The sequence below is a fragment of the Betta splendens genome, chromosome 22 (assembly GCF_900634795.4).
Source record: "Betta splendens chromosome 22, fBetSpl5.4, whole genome shotgun sequence".
In the NCBI taxonomy this organism is placed as follows: Eukaryota; Metazoa; Chordata; class Actinopteri; order Anabantiformes; family Osphronemidae; genus Betta; species Betta splendens.
In genome coordinates, this window is record NC_040900.2 from 10,576,057 (window position 1) to 10,600,579 (window position 24,523).

Below are 24,523 nucleotides of genomic sequence, written 5' to 3' on the forward strand. Positions count from 1 at the left end.
CAAGGTTCAGAACATTGTCCATTCCTTGTCCAAAAGAAACTTGTTTATGAGTAGATTATCAAAATGTATTGAAATTAAAAAAAGCCTTTTTGGTTACATTGTGCCATTTTGGTGTCTCACCTGGATATTGTCTTACAAAAAACAGTTCCTAGATGTTTTTTCTCAAAACATAATGTAAAAAAATGTAATGGAAATTACATTACAAATTACAAATCTTATCAGGCGTTTGTAAGTCTTACGGATGTTAAAGGTTGGTGATTTGGAGTCCGATATGTCTCACGTCTGCTGACGCTAACCGGCCGAGTCTAGAGCGGCATTACATTACGACCACAGGGGCTGGAAAACGGAGGAAGGCACTGTCCTCCACAGCAGTAGACGCCACAGAGCGATGGTCTGCGATATCCATCACTGATAGGAACAGGATTATTAAACCTCCGCTATCATCCACCAGGAATGTCCCTCCTTCCCACACAGATGAAGACCATCAGGCTCCATAGCGCCTCTCACATGAGTAGAGGAGGATATTACTCACGTCCTCCTCTGGAACAGTTCAAAAGGACAATACAGGAATCCTAATGATTCGCCTTCTAATTTTACTGTAGGTGTTTAATCTTCGAGATGGTGAAACGTTTTCTTTACCAAATACAGTCTTGTTGTGTTTACATCAGATCTCTCATAGTATATGTTCACCATGAGGTGAGGTTTCATTGTGTGAAGCTGTAAAATGCCTCCGCGGGTCCAGTGAGGGGGACATGGAGGCCCCGCTGTGCCTCAAGTCGAGCTCTGCTGGCCAGTCTCTACTTGTTAACTGCAGCAGTATGGACCGAATTAGGACAGTTTCCTCAGAGACTGTATTCCAGTATATCCATGCTAGAACCAGAACACACCAAGAAAGGTGTCAACGAGTGGAACAAGAATCCATACGAATCTACAGATCAATGGAACTGAACTGAAAAAACTAAAAAAAAAATCTGATTGCACTGGAATTAGCTGTGACTAATTCATGGTCCCAGAAGATCAGTTGTGATGATTTGCAGACTGGTGTTTCTTCAGCCGAGTGTCAGCAGCTGCACTCTTCAGCTCCTCCAGGGGGACCCCAGTTTCATCCCTGCTCAAACAGGATAAAAGTGCTGCTTTGGCCCCCCCCCCCCCCCCCCCCCCCCCATTTTTGACTACTATCTCTGAATCTGACATGATGTATTCTTCACGCTGACTTCCTCTGGAATCGCATTCTTGCTAATCTCTCTCTCTCTCTCTCTCTCTCTCGCTCTCTCGCTCTCTCGCTCTCTCTCTCTCTCTCTCGCTCTCTCTCGCTCTCTCTCTCTCGCTCTCTCTCCATCTCGCTGAGGCTTTCCCAGAACTCTCGGCACTTTCCCTCCTGCTCGCTCGCATTCGCAGACTCTTGTGGGAGCTGAGTCAGCGGGTCGGCGAGGCTCTTCCTCCACCGGGGGGTTCACAGGTCATGGCGACAGCTGCTCTGCCAGCTGCTCACGGCCTGCAGGGGAAACCGGAGCACCTTTTCTCCAACTGTCTCCGTGAGGAAACGGTGACACAGCACCCCCCCCCAGCCGCCCACCGGGGAGCAAGGCCCACACACTTGGACCCACGCTAATGTCTGAACGAACCCCCGCGTTTGGCCGAGGCCGCTATCACTCAGATAATATTCCGTGATTGATTTTGATCAGCATTTTCCAGCTGCTCCCCCGTGGTCCCGGGCGAAAAAAGGCTGCAAAAATTGTTTGTTTTCGCTTACGTTTCCTGCGGTTTGGATTTTTTTTTTTTTTTATACTGGATTCTTTGAACTAACCCTAGAGGCTCTGAGAGTATACGAATATAACACATGTTCACCTCTGGACTGCGTAGTAGCAGCATAACGGGAGATGTGGTGGATGTTTATCTCATGTGGCCTCCAGAAACCAAAAACGCCTCAAAAAAACTGCGACTGGGTTTTGATTTTCATCCCGAGTCACAGTCAGGCCAAAACCACGGTGATATCAGCTTCTAAAATATGACTCTGCAACCGACTGACCGACTGTTAGCTCATCTTAGATCCATCCAAAGGTAACAACATCCACCAGGCTTTCAAACAAACATGTTTCATGCGGCACTTTAACCAAACAGCTAAATCTTTCCACGGTCCCTCTCTTCTAAATTAGCGCGTTGTCGTGACTTAATCAACACAAGACGACACCCCCCCCCCACGTGTTTGTCACACTTCGTTTGTGACTCACGCTGGATCACGCTGGATATTCTAAGGCGCAGTTGTTCACTCGAGCAGCCGCCGCCGCCGCTGCCGCACTGCGCTTGATTTGTACATAATTTGGTAGTGAAACCTCACTGGGCCAAAAGCACTGGAAAAATAATGCAAAAATAAGTGAGCTTTAGTAGGAGCAGATGGACCCTGTCGATGATTGACTGCAATGAGTTACTTCACAGCTGCCTGGGAGCATTTAAGCTACAGAGAAACATAAATTGATTAATGCTGCGAGGAAAAAAGACATGAGAAAGATAAATGTGTGTTATGATCGGGTCCCTTCTTGATATGAAGACATAAAAGCTGCCTGCAGCATTCACTGATATGAGTCTGACACCAAAGCATCCGAGACCACCCTCGCGTCTCAGTAAACACTCCCCCGTAGCTTATTCTGCAGTTAGAAGGTCAGACTCCCCACGAACATCGGCGCAACGGGAGTCAAAACACCTGCTGGAGGTCCATCGGAGGTTCTGAGCAGCTGCGGTTTGAGGTTTGAGCTTGTCGTGCAACACAGGACAGTCAAAAGAAGAAAACGCATAGAGCACTTTCGTCATTCATCGATTAGATGAGATGATGACGCAACAGGAAAGAGACAAGCTTTTCGGGATCCGTCCCCGCTGTCGCGTGGGAAACTATGCGCATCGGTCGCGGCTTAAAATCAGATCAGAGGTAAATATTTTTCCTGACGCTGACGTTTTTATTCAAACAATGGGAATTTGTTGGGCCGTGTCCGTTCACACTCACATGTGCACCTGCCGCGTCCTCCACAAAGCGGCCTCTCAGTCCGTTTCTGCTGTAAGTTTGAAGCTTTTACAGTCAAATCAACCAGGAATAAAAAATAAATACACCCAAGCTCAGTTTTTGGCAGCTAATAGCGTTCCATGTCTTTGCTATTAGTGATTTATATGCGTCCGAGTGAAGGGTGCTTTCGGGGGGAATGGAGAGCAGTCGTACGTATTTGGTTCCTCGTCAGGGGACGTTCTGGTAACAGGTAATGGGGCATATAAGGACATGGGTTTTTAAAGAGCACTAATGCACCAGAAAAGGGTCTTTTGATTGGGTCGGCTGGAGAACTGTCGGACGTTTCCAGCATCCAAAGGGGAGCGCTGCTCCGCTGCTGCTTTTGGCCCTGAATGCGGAGTGAACATTTGCCCGTTGGGGAGTCACAACCCTTTCTTCTGGCTGCCAGGATGCAAATCAAAGCCGTGCCTCCTAATGGTCAGCTGAACTGCGATTTCAGCCTGTATCTTAATGAAACTTCACTCAAAACACACTAAGAAAAGACACCGTCTGAACAGAGGTTAGTTTGTCGCAGCTCAATTGTAGATTGTTGTTCATTTCTTCTTGTAGGACAGAGCTGGACGACACATTAAGGCATCCCGTTGCAATGCAAAGCTCAGCCAGTCCGCTGGGTTTAGTTTGATCATTTCCATACAGCAGCAGGGACTCTAGAAGTCATCTCCAGTGATATTTAGCCAGGAAGCAAAAAGCAATGAATGTCTGTCAGCAGGCCGACGCTGGTGTGGAAGAAACGCTGACTCAGCTGTTTGCAAGAGGCCGACTGGAGACAAAACAGGCGCTGCTTGGACTCCAGCACCACCGCAGGTTCTGGAACGGCCCACTTAAAACCCCTGCCCCAAAGCGAACACAGGCAAGCAAACCCAAGCTGGTGATCAGTGAGGATGCTACAAAGGTAAAGTCATCGGAGCTTTGAGAAATGGCACAAACAGTTCACAGGCGTGAAGAAAGTCAGTGGTGTGAGTCATCAAAATCTCTTGCATGTCATATAGGTGCTAAACATATATTTACACAGCAGCTTATTGGTTTATAGGTTTACACACATTCTTCACTGGATGTGAAGAGACTCACATCTGCCTCATTTACGTCTAACATACACCAGATGTTCAGACACACATATTGTACTTTACTGTACCTGCATGTCTGGAACATAGACGTCCATAAACTCTATTTGGGATTCCCAGATATTCTGAAGGAGCCTTATAATTAGCTGCATGTCAGGAAATTAAGAGGGACAAATGAAAGGGTTTCCATGAGATGAGGATTTTCCCATGTCTTCATATCCGATAGTCCACCTCCTCAGTCTTTATCTCCCCTTCTCTGACATGCTTTCACTTGATCGTCATAAACAAAAGTGGCGTCAGTTGTTCCTTACCTCACAAGGCTTTTATTTCACCATTTGTGGGACTTAATGGCTGGAAATGTTGGAGTTTCTCTCCAAGACTGTGTCTGAACGATTGCATCTGCATTGTTTCCTCATGGAGATGTATGCATAATTATTCCAACCTGATAAGATGAAAGCCAAGTGTGTGAAAGACTGCAAAGAAACCCAGATGACGGAAGGCTTAGGCTCTGTGGACTGTTTGTTTTCATACTTCCTGCTTTACTTGTTACCCTGACACGAGCCAACGTTCAAGGTGCTGGAAAATATCTGGATCTATCAAAATAAATAAAGGTTCGAGCTTCAAAGTGAATCTCCTCTGGGGCCTGAAGTTGAAAAGAAAAAGGGTTTTATCACCCAAGATCAAATAAAATGGGCTTCATCCAATGAAACATGCGATAAAATAAAATAAAACGTCATAAGCAGCAGCTGGGGAGTTTTCTCCCCATTGAATGTGCAATCTCACCACGCAGAAACTGTAAGAGCATCAAGTAAAGAGTAAAAGACAGAAACACCTGGAAGTGGGAAACACAACTACATTTTCAGTAGTTTTATTGAAAAATGCCTCTTCTGTTTCAGAAATAAATAAGAAAATACGGCTGAGTGGAATTCACAAAATTAACCAAATGCAATTTTAAGCCCATTGTTTTGCGACCAAATTAAAACTGCAGTAAAAGGAGAAAAAAACAATTCCTCAGTAAATATACAGCACAAACATGCAAGTCCACAAAAACAAAAAAATAAACAAAAATCAAATAAAATGGTTTGGTTTGTTGCAGATTATTATGGAGCGTCAAACTAAGCATTTTTTTGGGGGGGTAAAAATGAAAACGTCTTTTTTAACCAATGGAGTATCTGAAACTGCTTTACAAACTGAAAATGAACATAAAACAACAGCATCGCATTAAACAGTGGAGTCTGATAAACACTTGCAGGTATATTACAAGCAGACACTGAGCAAGCGCACAGGTCTGTAATACTCTTGCTAAACTTTCTCATGTCAAAAAATATATATGTTTAATATAACCAGGGGTGTCAAACCCATATAAGTCTTTTTTTTTTGGTTGAGTATCACTTCTTGTGATGAAAACGTCTGACTGTAGCTATGAAGCTACTGTTTCTGTGTTATCTTGTGGTAGTGACCTCTTTCCTCGTTGACCTCGTGAGTAACGTGAAGACTGTATTGTCTCAAAATCTTCGGCCGGCTCCACGGGTACGGCCGCTACATCGGGTTCGGGCTGGTAGCGGGTGGCTAGAGAAAGGTGTTGGGGGGGGGGGGCGTCCAATCAGAAGAGAGGTTCTTTCTTCAGCGATACCGATCAGTCACAGCGTTAACGCCACCTGTTGGTGCCCAGTGACTCCTTTGCCCGGGTTTAAACCATCAGGTGGTGTTAATGGCTGGGCTGATCTGAGCATGTTAATACAGTACATAAATGCCTTGTGTCACACAGCTGATGGTACAGTACAAGAGACACTTAGAAATGGCGAGAGAGCAACCTTCACCGACCCGAATAAAAGTGGAACATGCTTCGGTTTGGACACTAACGTCACTAAAAGCATCATAAACCGAGGTTATGCTGGTAGTGAGTAAGCAGAGGGTTATAAGGCACAAGCTCAGTACAGATGTTAACTGGATGTTTAGTGAAATCACATGGTTCATACAATCATTTACACGTTGAAAAAACACTAGCTTTATGTACACGTGTGACCTCTGTAAGGAAACCTTCTTGGTTAGTAGCTGGTTTGGGTTGTATTGTACATGCTCCTTCCTTTCGTTGAACTCAGTCCCGTTTTCTTTTTTGGTTCAAGATGCAAACAGGCCAGCAGGTTGCCATCACTGTAGCTGTGAGATGGTGTTAGTGCCAGTCCGCTCCATTCTGGGGATTGGGGGTGAGGGGGGCGGGGCTTTGCTAAGGTTTGCTTCAATGTTCAATAATTATATCCACTGTGAATATCTCTACATGCCCCATAGCAAATGGGCAAACATCTCAGAAACAGGGACTTCAAAGTGTAAGCAGCACAGGGGACCTAGAGCCTTTATTATGCCAAACCTGAAAATAGTGCAAAGAGGGTGTGAGTGGTCAAACAACGTTATTAGCATCTTATTTGATCTAATGCATGTCATCAGACACCACTAGCTGGAATGCTTCACATGCCACTTATAAAACTCTACATAAAACGTATGGAGGTACTGGAGGATCACAGCTCCCTTTGCCAAAACAGGCCATTTTAGACGGTAGTGCAGTAACTGAATGTTGCTTTGAAGCAGCTACATGAATCACTTGTTTAATGGGGTTGGTGCTTGATACAGCTGTCATGAGGAGATGTGTGTGAAAATTAGGTGGCATCAAATTCAATTGGAGACATTTGTCACCTGTACCTGTACCTCCACTGGTGTTTAAACATATACAGTATCAGCATGCAGGGCCTAGTGAGCTGCTAGCTACCTGTGTATCCTTGTCCGTTGTAAGGAATGCCAACACACTGCGAGGAGTCGCAGTATCCAGGGGGTCCTGGAGGTCCCCTCACCCCAGACATGCCCTGGCGACCTGGAGGGCCACTAGGCCCAGGGGGGCCAGAAGGACCCGGGGGTCCTGTCCTTGACTCTCCTGGTGGCCCTGCCAAAAAAAGGAGAACGTGAGTGAGGTTGAGATTGTAAAGAGCATCTGTAGAGTTCAGCAGAAAATCTCCCTGACATCACCCGTAAATCTTCTGTGGAACGGTTTGGGGGCTACACAGGGCTGTAGCACTGTAATTTAAAAAAAGTTTCAACGGCTCAATTAAAAAAAAAAATAGGGAGTCTGTGCAGAGTTACCCCCCTGGCCCCGTCTGTCTAGACGGTTAAAACTCAGGATGGAATTTTTCCCCCTCTCTCTCTTTTCTCTCCGTTAAGTGAGCCCATGTGTTGTCAATGAAGAAAGCTCATTGTACAACAATCTGAATCTCCGCACACACACGAATGTGAGTCATCAGCGCGGATTTCCTCCCACTGCCTCTCACTTCACTGCTTCACAGAGTTTGAGGTCGTGCTGCAGACATCAATGAAGGTTCCTGTTGTTAAGATTTATTTTCTCTAGTGACAGAAATCCGCCTGAAGACAGTCTATTGGGCATATTTTTTTCAAAATAAAAGAATAACAAACTTTTATAATAATAAACATTTTGTTTAACAAATATTTCTGAAACTGCTTCAAGATCTTAATCTTTGCAAAGAAACCTTCACCTAATGAAAACTGTAAATAATAGTACTGTGTTTAATGCATTTACACAAGACGTATATCTTTAAGAAAGGAAAAACCTGGGAATATGTTTGGGGTCTGTCAGAATTTATGTGGTGCAGCTGCCTAAAAGAAGGAGCCTAACTTACACTGTGGGTAAATTTCATGCTCTAGCTAGACTGTGTCATTTTAATTGGACTAGTGGGAGCACTTTGTCCTAAAAAGGTGACAATGCTGTTCACAGATAAAGCTGTTGGAACAGAGGGAAACCAGACAACTGTATCAAGCGGCATGAGAACCCTGTGTTGACACAAAACACAAAATGTGTTGAACAGAGCTGAAGGATAAACTTTGTTACCTGGTGGTCCACTCGAGCCTCTTTGTCCTCTGATGCTGTTTCCTGCAGGGCCTCTCTCTCCCTTCTCTCCTTGCATACCTGCATAAACAATATTAAAAAAAAAACACTTTCAAGGGCAAGTTTGTTTGTTGAAAACTTGTAGAAAGTGTCTGCAGGTTCATTTCTCTGCTTGCTGTTTTGTACCTTGCTCTCCCTGATTCCCAGGTAGGCCTGGGCTACCCGGGAAACCGGGTCTCCCTGGTTGTCCGGGTTCTCCGCGGGCACCGTCATTGCCGGGTGGGCCGGGAGGACCCGCTGGTCCGGGACTGTTGCTGCGATGACCTGACGGAATCTGGTTGAGCATCATGTCAATTCTGCTCATCTGACCTAAAGGACAACAACAGAATGGGGTCAGATATGGATGAAACGTTTGCTGCACCGCCTTCAAAGTGCCCCCAAATTTAGCAACGGCTTGCTTACTGTTGACAAGCTGTTCACAAACTTGTCTGGCGATCGAACGCATCATGCTCTGGGATGCAAAGTCTCCCTGGAAAGTAAAGTAACATTTATAAGAAGATGCCATTGGTTTTGTCTTTGGTCTTGTATAGAGTAGAGCATATGGATAAAACAATACATACCCTCTCTCCTTTCTCTCCTTTAATGCCAACAGGTCCCTGTCAACACAAAATTATTAGTAGAAGCAACAACCTTGTCACGTTTGTTTCTTCCTATGTATTACATACTGGATTTCCTGTGTCTCCTGGTTTCCCTGGTTTTCCAGTTATTCCCGGTACACCTGGATTTCCTGGGCTTCCCTAAAAAGGGAAAAAAAACGGGAAAGGGGTGGATTTATTTTAAATTACTGCAGAGTAAACATAATTGCAGGTTTAATTCCTCCTCCCTGTTAATAGTTGTGTTACATGTTTCAGGTTTGGACCTTATCCTTTAACATCTGGGGGAAGGGGGTGTACATGCTGCCAACAAACACTGACGAGGAGATGGAAACACTTATACACACCAGGCACTGCTAATGGCTTGCGGAGCACTCAGGATGGTATGGAGGCACGCTGGATGAATTCTATACTGGCACGCTGCCCATTGACATGCTGGTTGAATTAAGTATATTCCGCCGTCCACAAACCACAAAAGAAGAAAACGGGATGCGTGCACCATCCTCGTAATAGTGTGTGTGTGTGGGGGGGGCTGAAGTCTGCATTTTTATGTGCGTTTCCAGCAGCGTGCAACCGTGGAGCCAGAGCAGTAATCGCTGCCGATATAGCACAAAGTGAAGCAAAGGAATATTTATGTGGCTCATATCTGCGCGCACACACTTACCATGGGCCCTGGTGGGCCTCTGGGTCCAGATGGTCCCTCTTTTCCTGGTGGCCCCTATGTAGAAACAACATACAACACATTCAGCACTCAGTTCATGCAATACATCAGTGTCATGACTTTACAGCATATAGCTCTCAGCCTTGAGCCTTTTTAAATGATATTTATAAATTGTGGTTTAATCATTTTTGTTGGGGCGAGTGAGGACACACAGTAGTTAAGTGGGTGTTTACATGCTTAAGTAAATGATGGAGGCATTTCTTACCCGTGCTCCGCTTGGTCCAACGGGGCCCAGAGGACCACGTGGCCCAGGAGAACCCTGGGAAAACAGCAGAAACACTTAGTCAAACGCTAATGAGCAGGAATGTCACATTTACACAGCTCTCAGATTTTCTGTTGTACTAGGATGTACAGGCCAAAATCCTGACGTCTGCCAGTTTTTTTTAGCCAAAAATAATATATCATCGTGTTACTGAAGCTTTGTCCCCCTTGTCCGTTCACACATACCCAAGACAATGCTGTTATATTTAGCTTAACCCTGATGAAGAAACCAAAATAATGCTGCCAAAAAGCTTCATACAGTGGAACTTTCTCACAGCGTTTGAATTTGCTTATTCAGGGTCCAGAATAATCCAGTGTGATGTCCTCTTGAGCTGAATGGTGGGAGTTGGCTGGGTGACCTCAGTCGGATGAATGAGCGGCTGCTCAGCCAAGAGACAGCCATGCAGTGCCAGCCCATTCAAAGCCATTCCACTAAAAGGCTCCCATGTAATGTAAAATGGCTTTCACTGCAGATGCTTCTTAATGTTAGGGTAACAGTTCAAGGTGCTCCAGACAGACCTTAGCTCTTCACCAGGCCTCGATCGTGTTACAATCCCTTTCCTCACTCAGTAACATGAGGCTTCGCTTCATCATGATTTAACTGCATCGCTGGCCTTCTATCTTCAACAGCGGTCCTGCTCTACTGTCAATCACCATGGTGATTCGGGAGTGAGGGTCTCCCTGAGGATGGCATGGTAAACCTCCCACTTGGAGTGTGGTTTCAATTACACCATGTGGATTGCATCAAGGCTCCAGTAGCAACACTGCTCTCTGAGGATAGTCTCCTGTTTCCTGTCCATAAACCACAAAGTGAGGAGCGCTTACTTGCAGTCCAGGCAGGCCTGGGTCTCCAGAATCTCCCTTTGGTCCTGGGCGACCCTGTAGCAAAAAAGACGTTTCCAGAAAGCTTTAGTCTGGTTTTCATGCTTTGCCAAGAACATCTGCAGGTAAGGAATTATTGTACTACTAAAATATGTACTAATGCACAAAAAGCTAAAGTTCTGTAGTTACTGTAGTCAAACTTACAGGTTCTCCGGGCAAAGAGAGCCCGTTGGGGCCTTGTGGACCTGGTGGTCCCATTGTGCCTGGGAGTCCCGACTCACCACGTGGACCCATGGGACCCTAGAGTAGAATCAACACTCACTTAGAAAACCCTAATCAGGCGTTTTATTTGAGAACTGATGTAGTAGAACACCATCATTAGTATTAGATAATTACACAATAAAAACTGTTGGCAAACTAAATCAGATGTGGGAATTGTTGGCAGGGCAGTAATAGCTTCTGAAATCCTAAGGCAATGAGCAAGCTTGATTCAGTATTATTAATGTCAGCAAGCTTCACTGGCTAGAAACTACTGTATCAAGCTTTGCGTCTAGCATATAATGCTGTAACGCTGAACTCACAGTGTTGCCGCGTTCTCCTCTGTCTCCACGAGGTCCCTTGGTACCTGGACTGCCCTGGAAAGCAAAGATCCAGAAACACAGATTGAGTGTAACAGCAGAAGTGGATTCCAAAAGCCCTAAAACGCAGAGCACTACAAAAGCCTCAGTGGGGCTTAGTGGGGTTGCCACACACACATATTCCAGACTTCTTCATGGTTTTCTTTTTTCCTACAGACATTTATCTTTTACTGCTCTATTCCTCAAGTGCTTGTTCTAAAGGAAAAGCCAGCTTCAATGTAAGGGACATTCAGTGTCCTTAACGTAAACTCTATGGTGAAGAGTAACAGAAAAGTATGGCATTGTCATCAAAAGGTATGGCGTCTGTAAAATAGATTTCACCAGGTGGAGGAGGAGGATGTAAGACAGACTTAAAGGGAGGATGATGATGGGACGCATATGAGCGGAGCCTTTACCGAAGGTCCTGGAGGCCCTTGAGGGCCGATGCTGTCCTGTGTGCATGTGCAGGAATGGGGAAGGGCCGGGCACTTGGCCTCAACTCTCTGAAAAGAAAGCCAGCAGACACAGAAGAAAAAATCAGAAAGGAAAAGAAGAAGAGGCGCTTCAGATAAGATCATGGCAGAACGATCATGGCAGAACGCACAGCACAGTCTGTGTGGAGTTTCAAATGGGGATTCTCCTTGACAGCTGCAAACCATGTCCCCGTCTTTTGACATAATGAGTTATATAACACGGCAGCCACTGATACAGGGCTGACATATTATATTATCTGAGGCAAATTACGGACAAATTATTTATAATTGAGTCGGAGCACATCTGGTTTCAGCCGTGCTGCATCCAAATAAATCTGATTTATTGTCTGCCGTGAGATCTGAAGGAGCACTTGTTTGCATGTAATTGGTAGGTCACGCTGGCGACCGTCCGATTGGCTCAATTACGCTGGAAACAAGGTGCTATTCATTTCTTTTCAAACAGAAGTCTGGGTATTAGCCCAGTGACTGACTACCAGCATGTATATAGCATTGCAAAACCCTGTGAGCATGTACATGGATAAATAATGACCTCATAGCGCTCATACCTCTCAACAGCCAACATTAACAGCTCATAAAGACATACGGTACAACAATCCCACTCCACTCAATGCGAGACCGAAATCTGCGGCGACACTTGTTCTTACCGTGGCGGGCAGGTCGCAGCACTTGTCTCGGCTGAGCCAGCTCAAGCTGCAGATGATATCAAACATCTGGAGCTGGAACTACACAACAGAAGGAGGAAACAGCATCAAGGAATGCCACGAATGGCTCTCATTGAGGATTTACAAGATGCACATTGTTGAAAACAGACAACAATAGGAGCGCCGCGAGAAATAAAGCATGCAGACGTCTATGGTTCTGCCAGAGCAGTGAATTTAAATGTGCATCAATGCCCGGAAGGTTGTAGATAGTCTTTATTTGGACGAGCTGCAAGCTGCTCTGGTGTTTTGTAGCAAAAGTTCTGCTTACTGTGGCAGACTGTCTCCTTCCTCCTCCAGACTTCACCATCTTGCCCAGCACTTCGTAGCCGTCCAGCGTGATGTTGCCGGCCTGCTTGATGGGCTTCTCTGCCACTTCTTGGCAGTCGACGTTCAGCTTCACTTTGTCCGGAGAGATGCTGATGTGGAGCTGCAGGGAGATGATGGCGAGAAGGGGCGTGAGCGACAAAAGTCAGTGCTGTACCTTTACAGCTGCCAACAGCTGCATAACAGAATCAAGAAAAATGAGAATAGTGGAGCTTTTAAAAAAAGCTGGCTTCAGCTTTGATTTCTATTCGATTATATTCTAAAAGAACAGACAGAATCTTTAAGACAGCTTAGCCATGGGACTAGGAACAGCCTCGGTGAACCTTTCAAACCATGCTGTCCAAAGCTTTTTAATGATGCTGATACTGTATTCAACATACAGTAATGACAAGATCCAGAGAACTGTTTAGTCTTTGCGGAACCCAGATGATTTTTAAGCGGTTACCGATTTGGCATGAGACGTCCGGTCACTGCCGCTGCAGATGAGCCGATCGTGAAAAGAGGAAATATACAACATTTGGCATCTGAGTGCAGCAATAAACCGTAGAGAGAGAGAGAGGCTGTATAAAATGGCAGCGTTTCCTAAGTTTGCTGTCCAGGGAACCCCGCGCAACATCTTGAAATGATATCATTTGCGGTGCGCCATCAAAGTCCTACACTTTCCATACTTTCCCCATCGCAGTCGCAAATTTTCCCTACCGCTGAACAGTCGAGCTTTCTTTATGTCAGAAAAAGCGAGCTACCATTTCTTTCAACAAAGCCGCACCAACCCACAGACTAGGACATAGGTCTTGGCAGCCAATCACAAAATTTGCTGGCTTCCTTGGCAACAGAACAAACTGTCTGGTAGACCGCGGATAGAGAGGGGTGTCGTTTATCCTAAGGTCTTGGCAAAGAGATGCTAAACCATGATGCCCTTGAGGTCTTACCAAAACAACTTCCAATGATATACTTGTGATTGCAAATAATGAGTATGTATATATTACCGCATGGTAAACACAATAAAAACACTTCAAGTCGCTGGAAAATAAGACTTGGGGAAAAGTTGCCTTCCAGTGACTAATGCTGCCTCAGCTGAGGGTAAAAGTGTTGACAGACAGTTTTCATTCATCAATGGCCGTCCACTGTGTTAATACAGTCCAGTCAGATTGTAGTACAGTAATGTACAGTAGTAGGAGCAGGTCAGGTTTTATTGTATTTGGCTCCGTCCTGATTCTTTTGTTCAGTTCAAAAACCTGAACCTCAAAGGCCCCACGACCTTAATTTCACACATGTGCATATTTCCAGGTGTGAGGTCTCTACTGTACTATATATTACCACTATAGAATCTTACAGTAGGGCTGAGAAATCCCTACTTGGGCTTTTGCTTTCATTTTACCATTCCAGAAGTGAAGCCACCAAATCTGATCTGTACAGAAAAGGTGCAGATGATTTCAGTAAATATGGAATTTCCTGTATTTCATTAAATCTATTTGTCTAGTTAAAAAAAAAAGAGGACGTTTTCATCGGTGGGCACTCTGAGAACCAGCGTCACTGAGTGCTTTGGCCTTGTGCTGATCTCCATTCATTTAGTCTTAATTATTGTATGTATATATTGGCACTATTTTCTGAGGAGAGTTTCTAAGAGGAAATTTCTAAGCGAGGAACAATGAGGCTGGTGTATTTTCATAACAGTGCAACCGTCCGTGCTCTGAAAGGCATGGCTGAACGCAGGACAAGCTTCTCTGACTTATGGAAAATGTCTTTTTCACTTCAGCTGACAGGAAGCTTAGGAAGCTCTCCCACCCTTAAGGTGCGGGGGAGGACTCCCCAGTGGGGTAGCAAGTGGCTAGTGTCTGCTTAAGTCATCGCGGAGAGCTTTCCCACATGCTCGGCCGGAGTTACTCTTTATTAACTAACCTGAGGTAGAAAAGCACCATGGTGTAACACACCATGAAGCAAAAAGACAAGCTGATACCCATTGTATACAACATTAGAGCTGGGGTGTCTGATTACAGCTTTGTCGATGGACAAGCTGTTTCTTATGAAGCTGTTACACGGTTGTATTTAGTTTTTTCCCCACACAGGTTGTTACCATTTATGATCGACACACTCACGGTCGGTCACTCCGGCCTCAGCGCAGACACACACTCATTGAGGTCACACTGTAAAAGCGACAGACAAGATGTTGGGAAACCTCGGACAACACGTGACTGGACACCACCACAACACACACGTTATTACCAGACCAGCAAATAAGCAGCTAGGTAGACCGCTACACATCTGCAAGCTCATGGAAGCGAAGCTTCTGCACCACAGACTCGCCACCCAGCACACAGCACGTTCAGACTCCAGGCTCCAGCACGGCCACAGACTGGCAGCACACACAAAGCTCAGGCTGCAGCGCCGTCATTCGCCTCCAGTCCTGACCCAGCGTCTTACAGAGTCTCATTCATTGCCTATGAGTTAGGGGAACAATAATATGTACTTAATATGGAACATGTTGCCCTTAAGGATGACTTGAAGCACATTAGTTGCTTTTCCTGCAGAGATAATCCTCACTCTCCAAGTTGGTATGAAAGTAAATCTGTCTTTGTTCACTGGTCCATTTGTTCACACTGGTGGTGAAACCTAACAGAGGACACTTTATAAATCGTGTCACTTTGAGTTAAGGGTGATGGAGTCAGATGTTTCTTTTTACTTCTCGCTGTGGCTCCAATAGTCCACAGTAAACAAACGCTGTTTATCACCGCTTGGCATGTGGGCCTAATGATGAGAAACAAAGAGTTTGCAAAATAATACCATCATTCCAGATCTGGTGGGAGTTGTGAGAGATTATTTGATGATTAGCTGATGTTAATGAATCTTTTAAGAGGTTCTCGCAAAAGGGAGTCCAATCTTCTTGAAAGGAGGAGCATAAATTAGTGAACTGGACACATTTGGACCCTTTCATCCTGATAGTCTAGTACTGACAGGATTATAGAAATTAATGCACAAATTATATGCTATCTGTAACCAGTTGTATCAAACCTATTTAGTTGCATTATCGAAAATGTAGGGTCCACTATATTTGAGCATTTCTACTAACTAAAGCTCCCATATTTGTCTAAATGCTGTGGTTAACTCTGGCTTGGTAAAGCATCAGACTTTCCCTCCAACCTCTGCCTGAATATATTCATAGCCTCCATGACCCATTCATCAAATAGACTGCCTATGGTCTTGAAAAAACAATACTTAATACTTAATGAATCGTAAAAACACAGGACCACATTGACAGAAGAAATTTTGATATACAGTAGACAGTGGACAGGTAACATGATACACCTACATGGCTTCGGCTGCCAGATTTTTACATGCAAAGGTAATTCATCCAATGCAAATGAGGTGGAAATGATAGAGAAACACTGTGGAGTAAAGTAGTGTAACTGAAATGATGCATTACACATCCTTAACATCATCATTTTAAACCATGACTTGTGTTTACCTTATGGAAGCTACCATGGAAAACTCGCTTCACTTGCTCCTCGTTAAACACCGCTTTCTGGATCTCTCCTCTGGTGTCCTTGTTGTAGAACGCGATTGTCTTGCTGGACGCTGCAAAGAGAGGAGCCTTTGATATGAGCGTGGCACAAAGCAGCGACACGCAAAGTCCAGGCAGCGCTATGGCGAACAGATGGATGTGGAGTGGTGAGGGATACACTGAAGGCTGGGGGGAATTAGGTCCACGTCTGTGATCAATTGTGTACGCGCACATTTGTGGAACATACTTAAATAACACTTTTCTATTTTGTAAATGAATACAGGAGGAATCAGAACAGTGGGCTTACGGTTGACGGTGACCCCGACTTCAGGGTTGTTGTTTTTGTCAGCAATCTGCCAGATATCAAAAGGCTCATTGGGCGTGTCAGGCAGCAGACGGAACAGCAGGATGATGGTGTACGATGGCGGAAGACCATCCGTGTGAATCTCCCTGTCAAAAACATACATCGTAGTACGTCAGGACATAAATGTGCCCTTTTCCATTTATGCCCGTTAGGCTGAAAACACAGCTACACATTTTCTGCCTTATGATTTTCATATAAACATGTTAATAAAAGCATGACAAAGATGTTTGAATACTGCAGTAGTCCTTTTCATATGGGGCCTAATAATAAGACAAAGATCCTCATCCAGAGTTCCCAGTATGAAGAGCTGGTGGGAGGAGGATCTAGTCCAGGGACTTATTAATCTTGTCGTTAAATTTTTATATTTCTAGCGCAGGGTGCAACAACAAATGAAGCAATGTGCAATGTGCTAGTACCGAAGGGGCTGGGGAAACCCTTCTGACTACAGAGGCTATTGAACAGCGTGGTGAATAATAACTGTGGGCTGGGCAGGATTACAGTCCACAGGAGATATTGTAAAGTCAATAAACTGCAATAGTCACGTACTGAGGCTTCCACTCCCGCAGTTCGACACACCCACAAACTACTTAGCGTCATGTCTTACTTGGTGGGCTGGGTCAGGAAAGAATCCTTGTGCAGCCTGTAGGCCACGTAGCTGTTGAAGGAACCTGGTTCCATGGAGACGCCGTTCATGCCAGCGAACGTCCGGTCCGTGATGTTGAAAGCCTCCAACATCCTGAAGCCTAGAGGGGATTAATTAGTGCACAGCATAATAGTATTTTACTAAAGCCAAATGACTCTGTAAGGATTAGTTAATGTGGATGTTCTATGGAAGTACTATGTGCTTACCAGGTGTGGTGTATCCATCCTTGTAGATCAGAGGACAAGCTAAAACATGACAATACGTTGTTAGAGGCTGGAAAAACAGATTAGGGGTTTAATAATATGATTCATCTCCCTTTATACACTTGTTGTTGCAGTAGATCAGATGAAAGTGTGTCAATGAATGAGCTTAATACACTGCTGATTTATGGATTACTGCCTTACTGGATGTGACCGTTTCACAGATAACGGTGATCAGGTTGTCCTGGATCTTGGCAAAGGCGTCGTAGCTGTCGACCACGAACACGTGCCTCTCGCTGGGCTTGCTGGCGATGGTTCGCAACTCTGCCATGTCTACATCCGCCACGCCGACGACCAGCACGCTGTAGCCTGCGGGAGCAGAAGACGCTTCCAGTAACCGCTGGTAATTTCATCACCGTTGGCATAAATAGAAGCGCATTAAATCAGCCACAGTCTTTGGCTTTGATGAAGGATAAATCGAAACAGTTCTGCTAATATCCTTTGCATGTACAGTATGGTACAGCAATACAGAGCAAAAACACACATCAGTCATTTATGATACCACACTGACCAGAGTGTTGCAGTTTCTCTGCGCTCTTCTTGACATCATCCTGGGAGCGTCCATCTGTGACCACCACTACGACTTTAGGGACATTCCTCCTCATGCCACTGTCACTGGTCAACACCTTCTCATAGACGTGCCTCAAAGCGATGCCTAGAGACGAAAACGATCAATGAGCAATTTTTCTTAGAATATTCTTTGTGCTAGGACAGACTCTGGTTTCTGTACCCGTCTTGGTGTTGCCTCCTCTGTAGCGGACGCCTTGCAGAGCTGCCAACGCTAAGCCCTTGTCGTGGTACGTGTTCAGTTTAAATTCAGTTTTGGCATCATCGCTGAACTGCACGAAGGAAACCTAAAGAACAAAAAATAGCACAATCGACACCTGCAACTAGATTTATACAGTAACACGCAGCGCTGGAGACTGCGGCAAGGTGTGTGCTGACCTGCATGCCAGTGGGGCTGATGACGTCAAAGGCTCCAGTCATGCTGGTGACAAACTGGATGACCTTGTGGAAGCTTTCGTCCCCAATACTCCAGGAGCCATCAATGAGAAACACCAGATCTGCCTTGGCACCTTTGCACACTGTGGTACAGGGATGTTGTTATTGTATATGAACAAGCTAATATAATACTATAACAATGATTATTTCTAAAACACTTTGAATGCCGTTGAGCTCTCCTCACCATCTAGTGCAGGAGGGACTGTTACTGGAGCAGGGGGAAGGGGAGGCTCTGTCGGCATCTCGGTGGGTTTGACCACTGCAAACGGAGGACAAGTGTTTAAATATATACTGATATAATAGCACTAAATATGTCAGATGATGCTATCTTACAAGTCTTCTCCTTGACACTGACTCCAGGTCCCTCGAGGTTGGGGGTTTGGGTGAACACCGTGGCATTGTAGAGCGTGTCAGGGGTCAGGTTGTCAAAGCAGTGACTGCTCTCCGAGCCCCGGACTGTGATCTCTTGAGCACCGCCCCTGGAGGCTAGAGGAACGCAAAATCAATGAGGAGACAGGAATTTAAAATGTTCAGTGTCACATGCAACAAGATTTTGTCACGGTGTCATCGGCTCAAACACTTACAGTCAAAAGGATTGACTTTGAGTCTGTAGGAAGTTGCGGCTCGGTGAGGGGTCCAACGAATGCAGAAACCGTCATATTGAACATTGTAGGAGGTCAGGCCTGTCACATTCAGGTACACTAAAGGCAAACAAGCAGCACCATTAGTTCTGACATCTTCCCCAGTGTCCAGCCAAACACGCTCCTGACTGATGAGTATTAACTTACACGTGGTGCCTTGTCCAATCAGAGGAGCACTCTCGCCTGTGTTATACTGTGCCAAAACCTTTAGGTCATATGTGGTTCCAGGTTTGAGGTTATGCAGCTGGTAGGAGGTCACGTCTCCAACCTGCACCTCCAAGGATTCATCTGAGCCTGAAATAAGGATATAAATGACATATAGTGGCTACTGTACGAATCCAGTGTTCTTTGTAGTGTAGACTGTCAGAAAAGCAACTCCATACCCTCAGGTTGGTAGATAAGCTTGTAGCCATTAACCCGAGAGGGGGCCGGGTCCCAGGACACCCTGAAGCGCGTGTACCACTCGTCTGAAACGCGGAGATTCCTGGGCCCGAGCATACCCACTGTGGATGTGAGACACAGGACAGCAAGGTCAACAATGGCAACAATGGTACATATTTATGTCAGTAGGGTCACATCAGAGAAATGCAAAACAGCGTTAAGAGGCCTCATGGAGATCGGTGAATTGCTTTGTACCCGTGCGTCCGTCTCCTTCCAGCTCTCCACCAGGTCCATCTGCATAGATGGCAGTCACTTTGATATTATAAGGAGTGTCAGGATCCAGGTTCTGCAGGACCACATTGTTAACGTTTCCTGGAACCGTAGTCTACGAGAACAGACACATGAGGTAGTTAATAAACAAATATGCACGCTTTATCCCAAAACAGAGTAGGTGAATTAATTCACATGCTTACGTATTCTTCGATAGGATCTCCTGTGGTCGGGGCGTAGGTGATGCGGTACTGAACGACAGGGCCGTCTGCGTGTTCCCAGCTCACAGAGAGAGTAGTGGTGGTGGGATCATACACGCGCATGTTCCTCGGGCCGCTACGAGGCACTGAGCATGAAGATATTGATTAATACATCTATTTCAACTTTAAGCTTATCTTTAACAACACTGGCCCTGGCTCTTACATGTCTTCCCATTGTCACTGACAGCGGGTCCTTCGCCGTCGCTGTACAGGGGGACCACCCCCACGTTGTATCCAGTGTCTGGGATCAGCTGCTTGAGCAGGGCTGTGGTGGTGGTTCCTGGTACCAAAATCTGCAGAGACATAGACCAGGTCATCAGGTTTGGGGAAACTCAACGGCTGCATGTGTGGACTTGAAGTTCTGTGTTGTATTCAGGTCCATTTATTTTCTAACAATACTAAACAACTATGCTGGAGGGGTGCGTAGACACGACACCGATTCCCCACCGAAAACGTACACAACCAGTGCTTGTGTTGCACCCTCCCTCCGATCCCTCCCTTTTACTGAGTGAAAGGAAGAGCTGAAGATTCCTTTGATGTTCGGAGGCTTGCTGGTGGTAGGAGGGGGGTTTGACAGCAGGCACCGAGCTTTACACAGTCTGAGAGCAAAGACAGCTGATTACATAGGGGGCCGCATCCTCCTCACTGCATTCTGTGTGTGGGTTTGTTAGCTGGACAGAGCAAGGTCAGCTGCTTGAGAGCTCTGGCCTGATGATAACCTCTATAAGTGAGGAGGAGGCTAAAGTGTATGATGACAGGCATCACTGTACATGTGGGACAGTTACTGTCTCGTTCTAATTTGTTTTTATTCACATCTCTTGCATATGTGCTGCAGTTCAAAAGCTGATAAAACTGGTAACCAGCATAGAGCTTGTGATGGCGCTGCCTGAGAAAGGGCCACATTGCCTCTGACTCACATCATTGGCTCTGGCCACGGAAAAGGACAGAGTCTGCCATAAATGCAATACCTCTCTATCAATAAACTGTACTATGCTTCACTCCTCAAAGACCGTGCTGCTCGGATCCCAGTACAGAAAGTTCCCAATGGTGTTGTCCTTCTAAAGGATGCTGAAGAAAGCTCAGGGTGCAGTGCTGAGAAAACACTTCAAAGACTGTTTGTGGATTCTTTAGGCAACCCAAAAATCCTTTACCCATGAAAATGTGGGCACATCTGAGCCAGATGCCACATTCTAGAGAGGGAATTGCAATTAAAGAACTTTAAACTTCAGCATGTTCCTCAAGTAAGGAATTCAGCTGGTGGTAACATCTGTTAATACATCCACAACTAAATCCCCCAAACAAACCACTTTAACAGACTAATTATTTGCTTTTAGCAGTTAAGCATGATGATTTCATTCATACTGGCTCAAATGGGCTTTGCTTTTGCAAAATGTGCTCATTATTCCCCCTGAATATCTTTGTCCTGTCTTTATTAATGAATCCCTCAGAGTTTGTGTTTGTGTAGGCGTATTAGCTAAATACCACTAAGTATGCTTTCCTAAAACACTGAGCCAGTAGATGTTTGTGTGAATTACGAACAATAAAAAGTGTGTGTAGTTATGTTCCACTGTGCACCTAATAAATGCTTTTGTATGAACATATGCTTAACTTTATTTCTTTCCACACAGTGGATGGAAACTCACCGATTCAGATGGCCTGGCACCAGTCAGAGGAGCGTAGACCACCCGGTACTGCTGGACTGGGCCTGTGGCAGCCTCCCAGCGAACATTGAGAGTGTTGGTTGTGGGGTTGAAAACCTGAATGTTCCTGACGGGACTACGCTCCACTGCCGCGCCAGAAACGTTGGTTGGTTCGAGGCAGAAGATGTGAAAAAAGAAAAAAAAAGGGTTAGTTTCAGGCTCACTGTCAGGAAGTGAAAAGGAGGAGTGATGTGAAGAGAGGAGATTTCAGAGGAAGGTTGGACAGAAAGCAGAGGTCAAGATTTAAGTCATGTGATGAGAGGAGAACAACCGGTAATACAATAAATATATATTTACAGTACAAATGCTTAATTACATGCTTGGGGATCTCTTAAGTGACGCTTTAGCCACTCTCCCTTTGTCCCTATTGACAAAACATGGTCTAGTGTGGTTTTTCCAGGCAGAGCAGTCCAATGGCTACATGAGAACATTTCAATAAAAACGAAACAATGCACCCCGGCACCCAACAGAAACAACTATGAGACATTCTTTAACAATACCGCTATCTGTGAGACACTTCCTGTGAGTGCCCTAAAGGTTAATGAAATGGATAAACAAGGCGTAGACGCGGCTCAGTGTGAAGCTTTCCTTCCAAAAGACCCAAAGCAGATGTTTAAAGGCTTTGTGCTGCTTGCCATTATAATCCCATAAATGCAGGAGAGAGGGTGGGGAGGGGGTTGCGCAGTGGGAAACACGCAGCAAGTGAGCTTCCGTACTTTTAAAGCTTCCCAGGTCATCCTGTTGCCCAGAAAGCGCCTTTCAATACAGAGGCAGATTCACAGAGTAGATTTTACTCACAGTAAGTGAGATCACATAAAGTAAGCTAAAACTGAATGATCAATCAGTGCAAGCACATAAATAGGAATATTGTAATTTGAATGGCTAGTTGCATCGCTACAAAGAGCAGGCTGGGAGCGTGACCTCATCCAAGTGCACTGAGAGCCACAAAACACATAAGGCTCTCCATTCATTCCTGAACCCTTCTCTGTTTTCTTTTTCCCAAAGGAGTCAATTATGCAATACATCCCCTCCCCCATTCCCGAGACCCACCATTATCCCGACCACTACCCCTCATTCCAACCTATAAATGGACAATATTACAGTAAAAGAGCGGCCACCATTATTATTCTGCCAACACAGAGGAATTCCTTCCTATGCGATCACCCTACAAAACGTTGACTGGCTCCCAGCAGAGGTTGGTGGTTTGAAACAATGGGACAAACTGGAATATATCTTTTCGTCAGAAACATTCAGACTAAGAAGACTTGCTTTGTCACACATTTAACACCCAAGGTGTGACTTGAGTGGGCTTTATCCTGCTGACCTATTAGTCTTCACTGAGTCACCGGTCATGCAGCGCTTACATGTTTTGCCATCATCCGACATGCGCTGCCCCTCTCCGGTGGAGTAAACAGGGACCACAGTTACAGTGTATCGGGTGTCGGATTGCAGGTTCTTCAGCACGGTGCTGTAGGTGGTGCCGGAAACCTGCACCTATGAAGCAGTAGACGAACCGTGCATCAGTACAGTATGGCGAGCATGTCGTTCTAGTCATTGTGTAGCTCTCATCACGGTAGTTTACCATTTCTTCCTCTCCTCCAGCTGTGGGGACGTAGAAGACCCTGTACTGACGCACGCTGCCCTCAGCAGCCTCCCACTGGACATTCAGGGAGCTGGTTGTGGGATCAGTCACCCGCAAGTTCCTAACACCACCCAAAGGTTCTGGGATGACACAAAAGCATACTCTCAATATACCGTAAAACATTATGAACTGTGATTTAGGGGAGACGACTTACTTGTCTTTCCAAGGCCATTGAGTTCCCCGCTGACTCCCTTAGCGTAGACCGCCACCACAGTGATGGAGTACTCAGTGTCAGGGGTCAGCTTGGGGAGCAGGACATTAGTCTTCTTCCCACCAACCTGTGTCTAGTTGGGAAAGTAAAATGATAGCTTCACTGGCATTTTTTAAAAAAAAAAGTAAAAAGCAATGCTGTCAGCTAAATCAGCTGCTTTAACAATAGTTTATGTCTGTAAAATGTAATTTGCATTTTCAAATATTTTTTGCTATGATTTCGAAAAACAGCTAGTTGCATGTTTGGTACCTGCTTATGGAAAATATATCTGATGTGTTTTTAATGGCATAAACGAGTTTAGCAACTTTCCATGTCAATAACCTGAGGGAAAGAATTTTACCTACTAGACGGTCAACATTTCAAAGACAGAATGAATGCTTTGGATAAGGTTTTTGCAGCGTGCACTGGCCAAGATAAATCTGTACTCTAATGGCTGAAACAGTCGGATGTCTTATCATAAAAGTCACAACTGGTGATAAATTTACTCCTTTGCTTTTGGCTCAAGCTATACAGGGAGTGGGGACATAATACTAAGGGTTTGTGTGTTTGCACGTGGATTTGTATGTGATTATGGAGCTTTAGATCCACTCAAATCCTTGTTCTTTCAGCTTTTTCAACTGAAAGTCTAAAGCTTTTATCGGCAATGAAAGGGGAATGCGGAGGCTTTGTCGTCTGGCATGGTAGTTGTTTTTCGTTACACAAGTAAAAATGCGTGTCAGACATTCCCGCAATCACACGAAGACAAAGTAATGCAAATGAAAGCCTGACAAACAAAGGCAATTTAGCTGATTTTTAGACATCAGCTTCCCATTTTCCAGAAGCCTTTCGACGTGATACTGTATCACCCCGGCAATCAACACCAGTTTTATCAAGAAGTGGAAAAGAAAACATTCCACTTTCTCTTAAGGACTATCTAAAGGTGAACAGAGTAGCTGTAGCTAAGCTTTAGGCAAATTTTGCCCAGAGAGGTTTGACATTAGCTTAAAGCCGCCAGGGGCCTTCACCAGGATGACAAATGTCTGAGACCAGCTGGGCCTGTTCAAAGCAGGTGA

The 24,523-nt window shown here is 45.2% G+C and overlaps 1 protein-coding gene across 8 annotated transcripts in view; it reads right to left on the reverse strand.

The window, feature by feature from the left end:
• Positions 1–4,968: 4,968 nt before the first annotated feature.
• Positions 4,969–24,523, reverse strand: part of col12a1a (collagen, type XII, alpha 1a) — a 41,656-nt gene continuing 22,101 nt past the window's right edge. For 4 of the 8 annotated variants that reach the window (XM_029139749.3, XM_029139747.3, XM_029139751.3 and 1 more), the window contains 35 exons: positions 23,415–23,544; positions 23,201–23,340; positions 22,983–23,112; positions 21,562–21,704; positions 20,082–20,211; positions 19,862–20,004; positions 19,644–19,773; positions 19,391–19,510; positions 19,155–19,301; positions 18,951–19,067; positions 18,700–18,852; positions 18,551–18,625; positions 18,310–18,449; positions 18,095–18,218; positions 17,876–18,019; positions 17,509–17,673; positions 17,311–17,349; positions 17,066–17,204; positions 16,405–16,547; positions 16,062–16,171; positions 12,543–12,701; positions 12,218–12,295; positions 11,496–11,582; positions 11,044–11,097; positions 10,667–10,762; positions 10,466–10,519; positions 9,585–9,638; positions 9,323–9,376; positions 8,731–8,802; positions 8,626–8,661; positions 8,468–8,534; positions 8,192–8,374; positions 8,009–8,086; positions 6,881–7,051; positions 4,969–5,685 (listed from right to left, as the gene is read on the reverse strand). In XM_029139749.3, the coding sequence (XP_028995582.1) occupies positions 5,537–5,685; positions 6,881–7,051; positions 8,009–8,086; positions 8,192–8,374; positions 8,468–8,534; positions 8,626–8,661; positions 8,731–8,802; positions 9,323–9,376; positions 9,585–9,638; positions 10,466–10,519; positions 10,667–10,762; positions 11,044–11,097; positions 11,496–11,582; positions 12,218–12,295; positions 12,543–12,701; positions 16,062–16,171; positions 16,405–16,547; positions 17,066–17,204; positions 17,311–17,349; positions 17,509–17,673; positions 17,876–18,019; positions 18,095–18,218; positions 18,310–18,449; positions 18,551–18,625; positions 18,700–18,852; positions 18,951–19,067; positions 19,155–19,301; positions 19,391–19,510; positions 19,644–19,773; positions 19,862–20,004; positions 20,082–20,211; positions 21,562–21,704; positions 22,983–23,112; positions 23,201–23,340; positions 23,415–23,544 (3,954 nt within the window). In that variant the 3' untranslated portion in view covers positions 4,969–5,536. Of the gene's footprint in view, positions 5,686–6,284; positions 6,485–6,872; positions 7,052–8,008; positions 8,087–8,191; positions 8,375–8,467; positions 8,535–8,625; positions 8,662–8,730; positions 8,803–9,322; positions 9,377–9,584; positions 9,639–10,465; positions 10,520–10,666; positions 10,763–11,043; positions 11,098–11,495; positions 11,583–12,217; positions 12,296–12,542; positions 12,702–16,061; positions 16,172–16,404; positions 16,548–17,065; positions 17,205–17,310; positions 17,350–17,508; positions 17,674–17,875; positions 18,020–18,094; positions 18,219–18,309; positions 18,450–18,550; positions 18,626–18,699; positions 18,853–18,950; positions 19,068–19,154; positions 19,302–19,390; positions 19,511–19,643; positions 19,774–19,861; positions 20,005–20,081; positions 20,212–21,561; positions 21,705–22,982; positions 23,113–23,200; positions 23,341–23,414; positions 23,545–24,523 lie in introns of those variants that run through there. The other 4 variants (XM_029139753.3, XM_029139756.3, XM_055505908.1 and 1 more) reach the window with 2 other exon arrangements.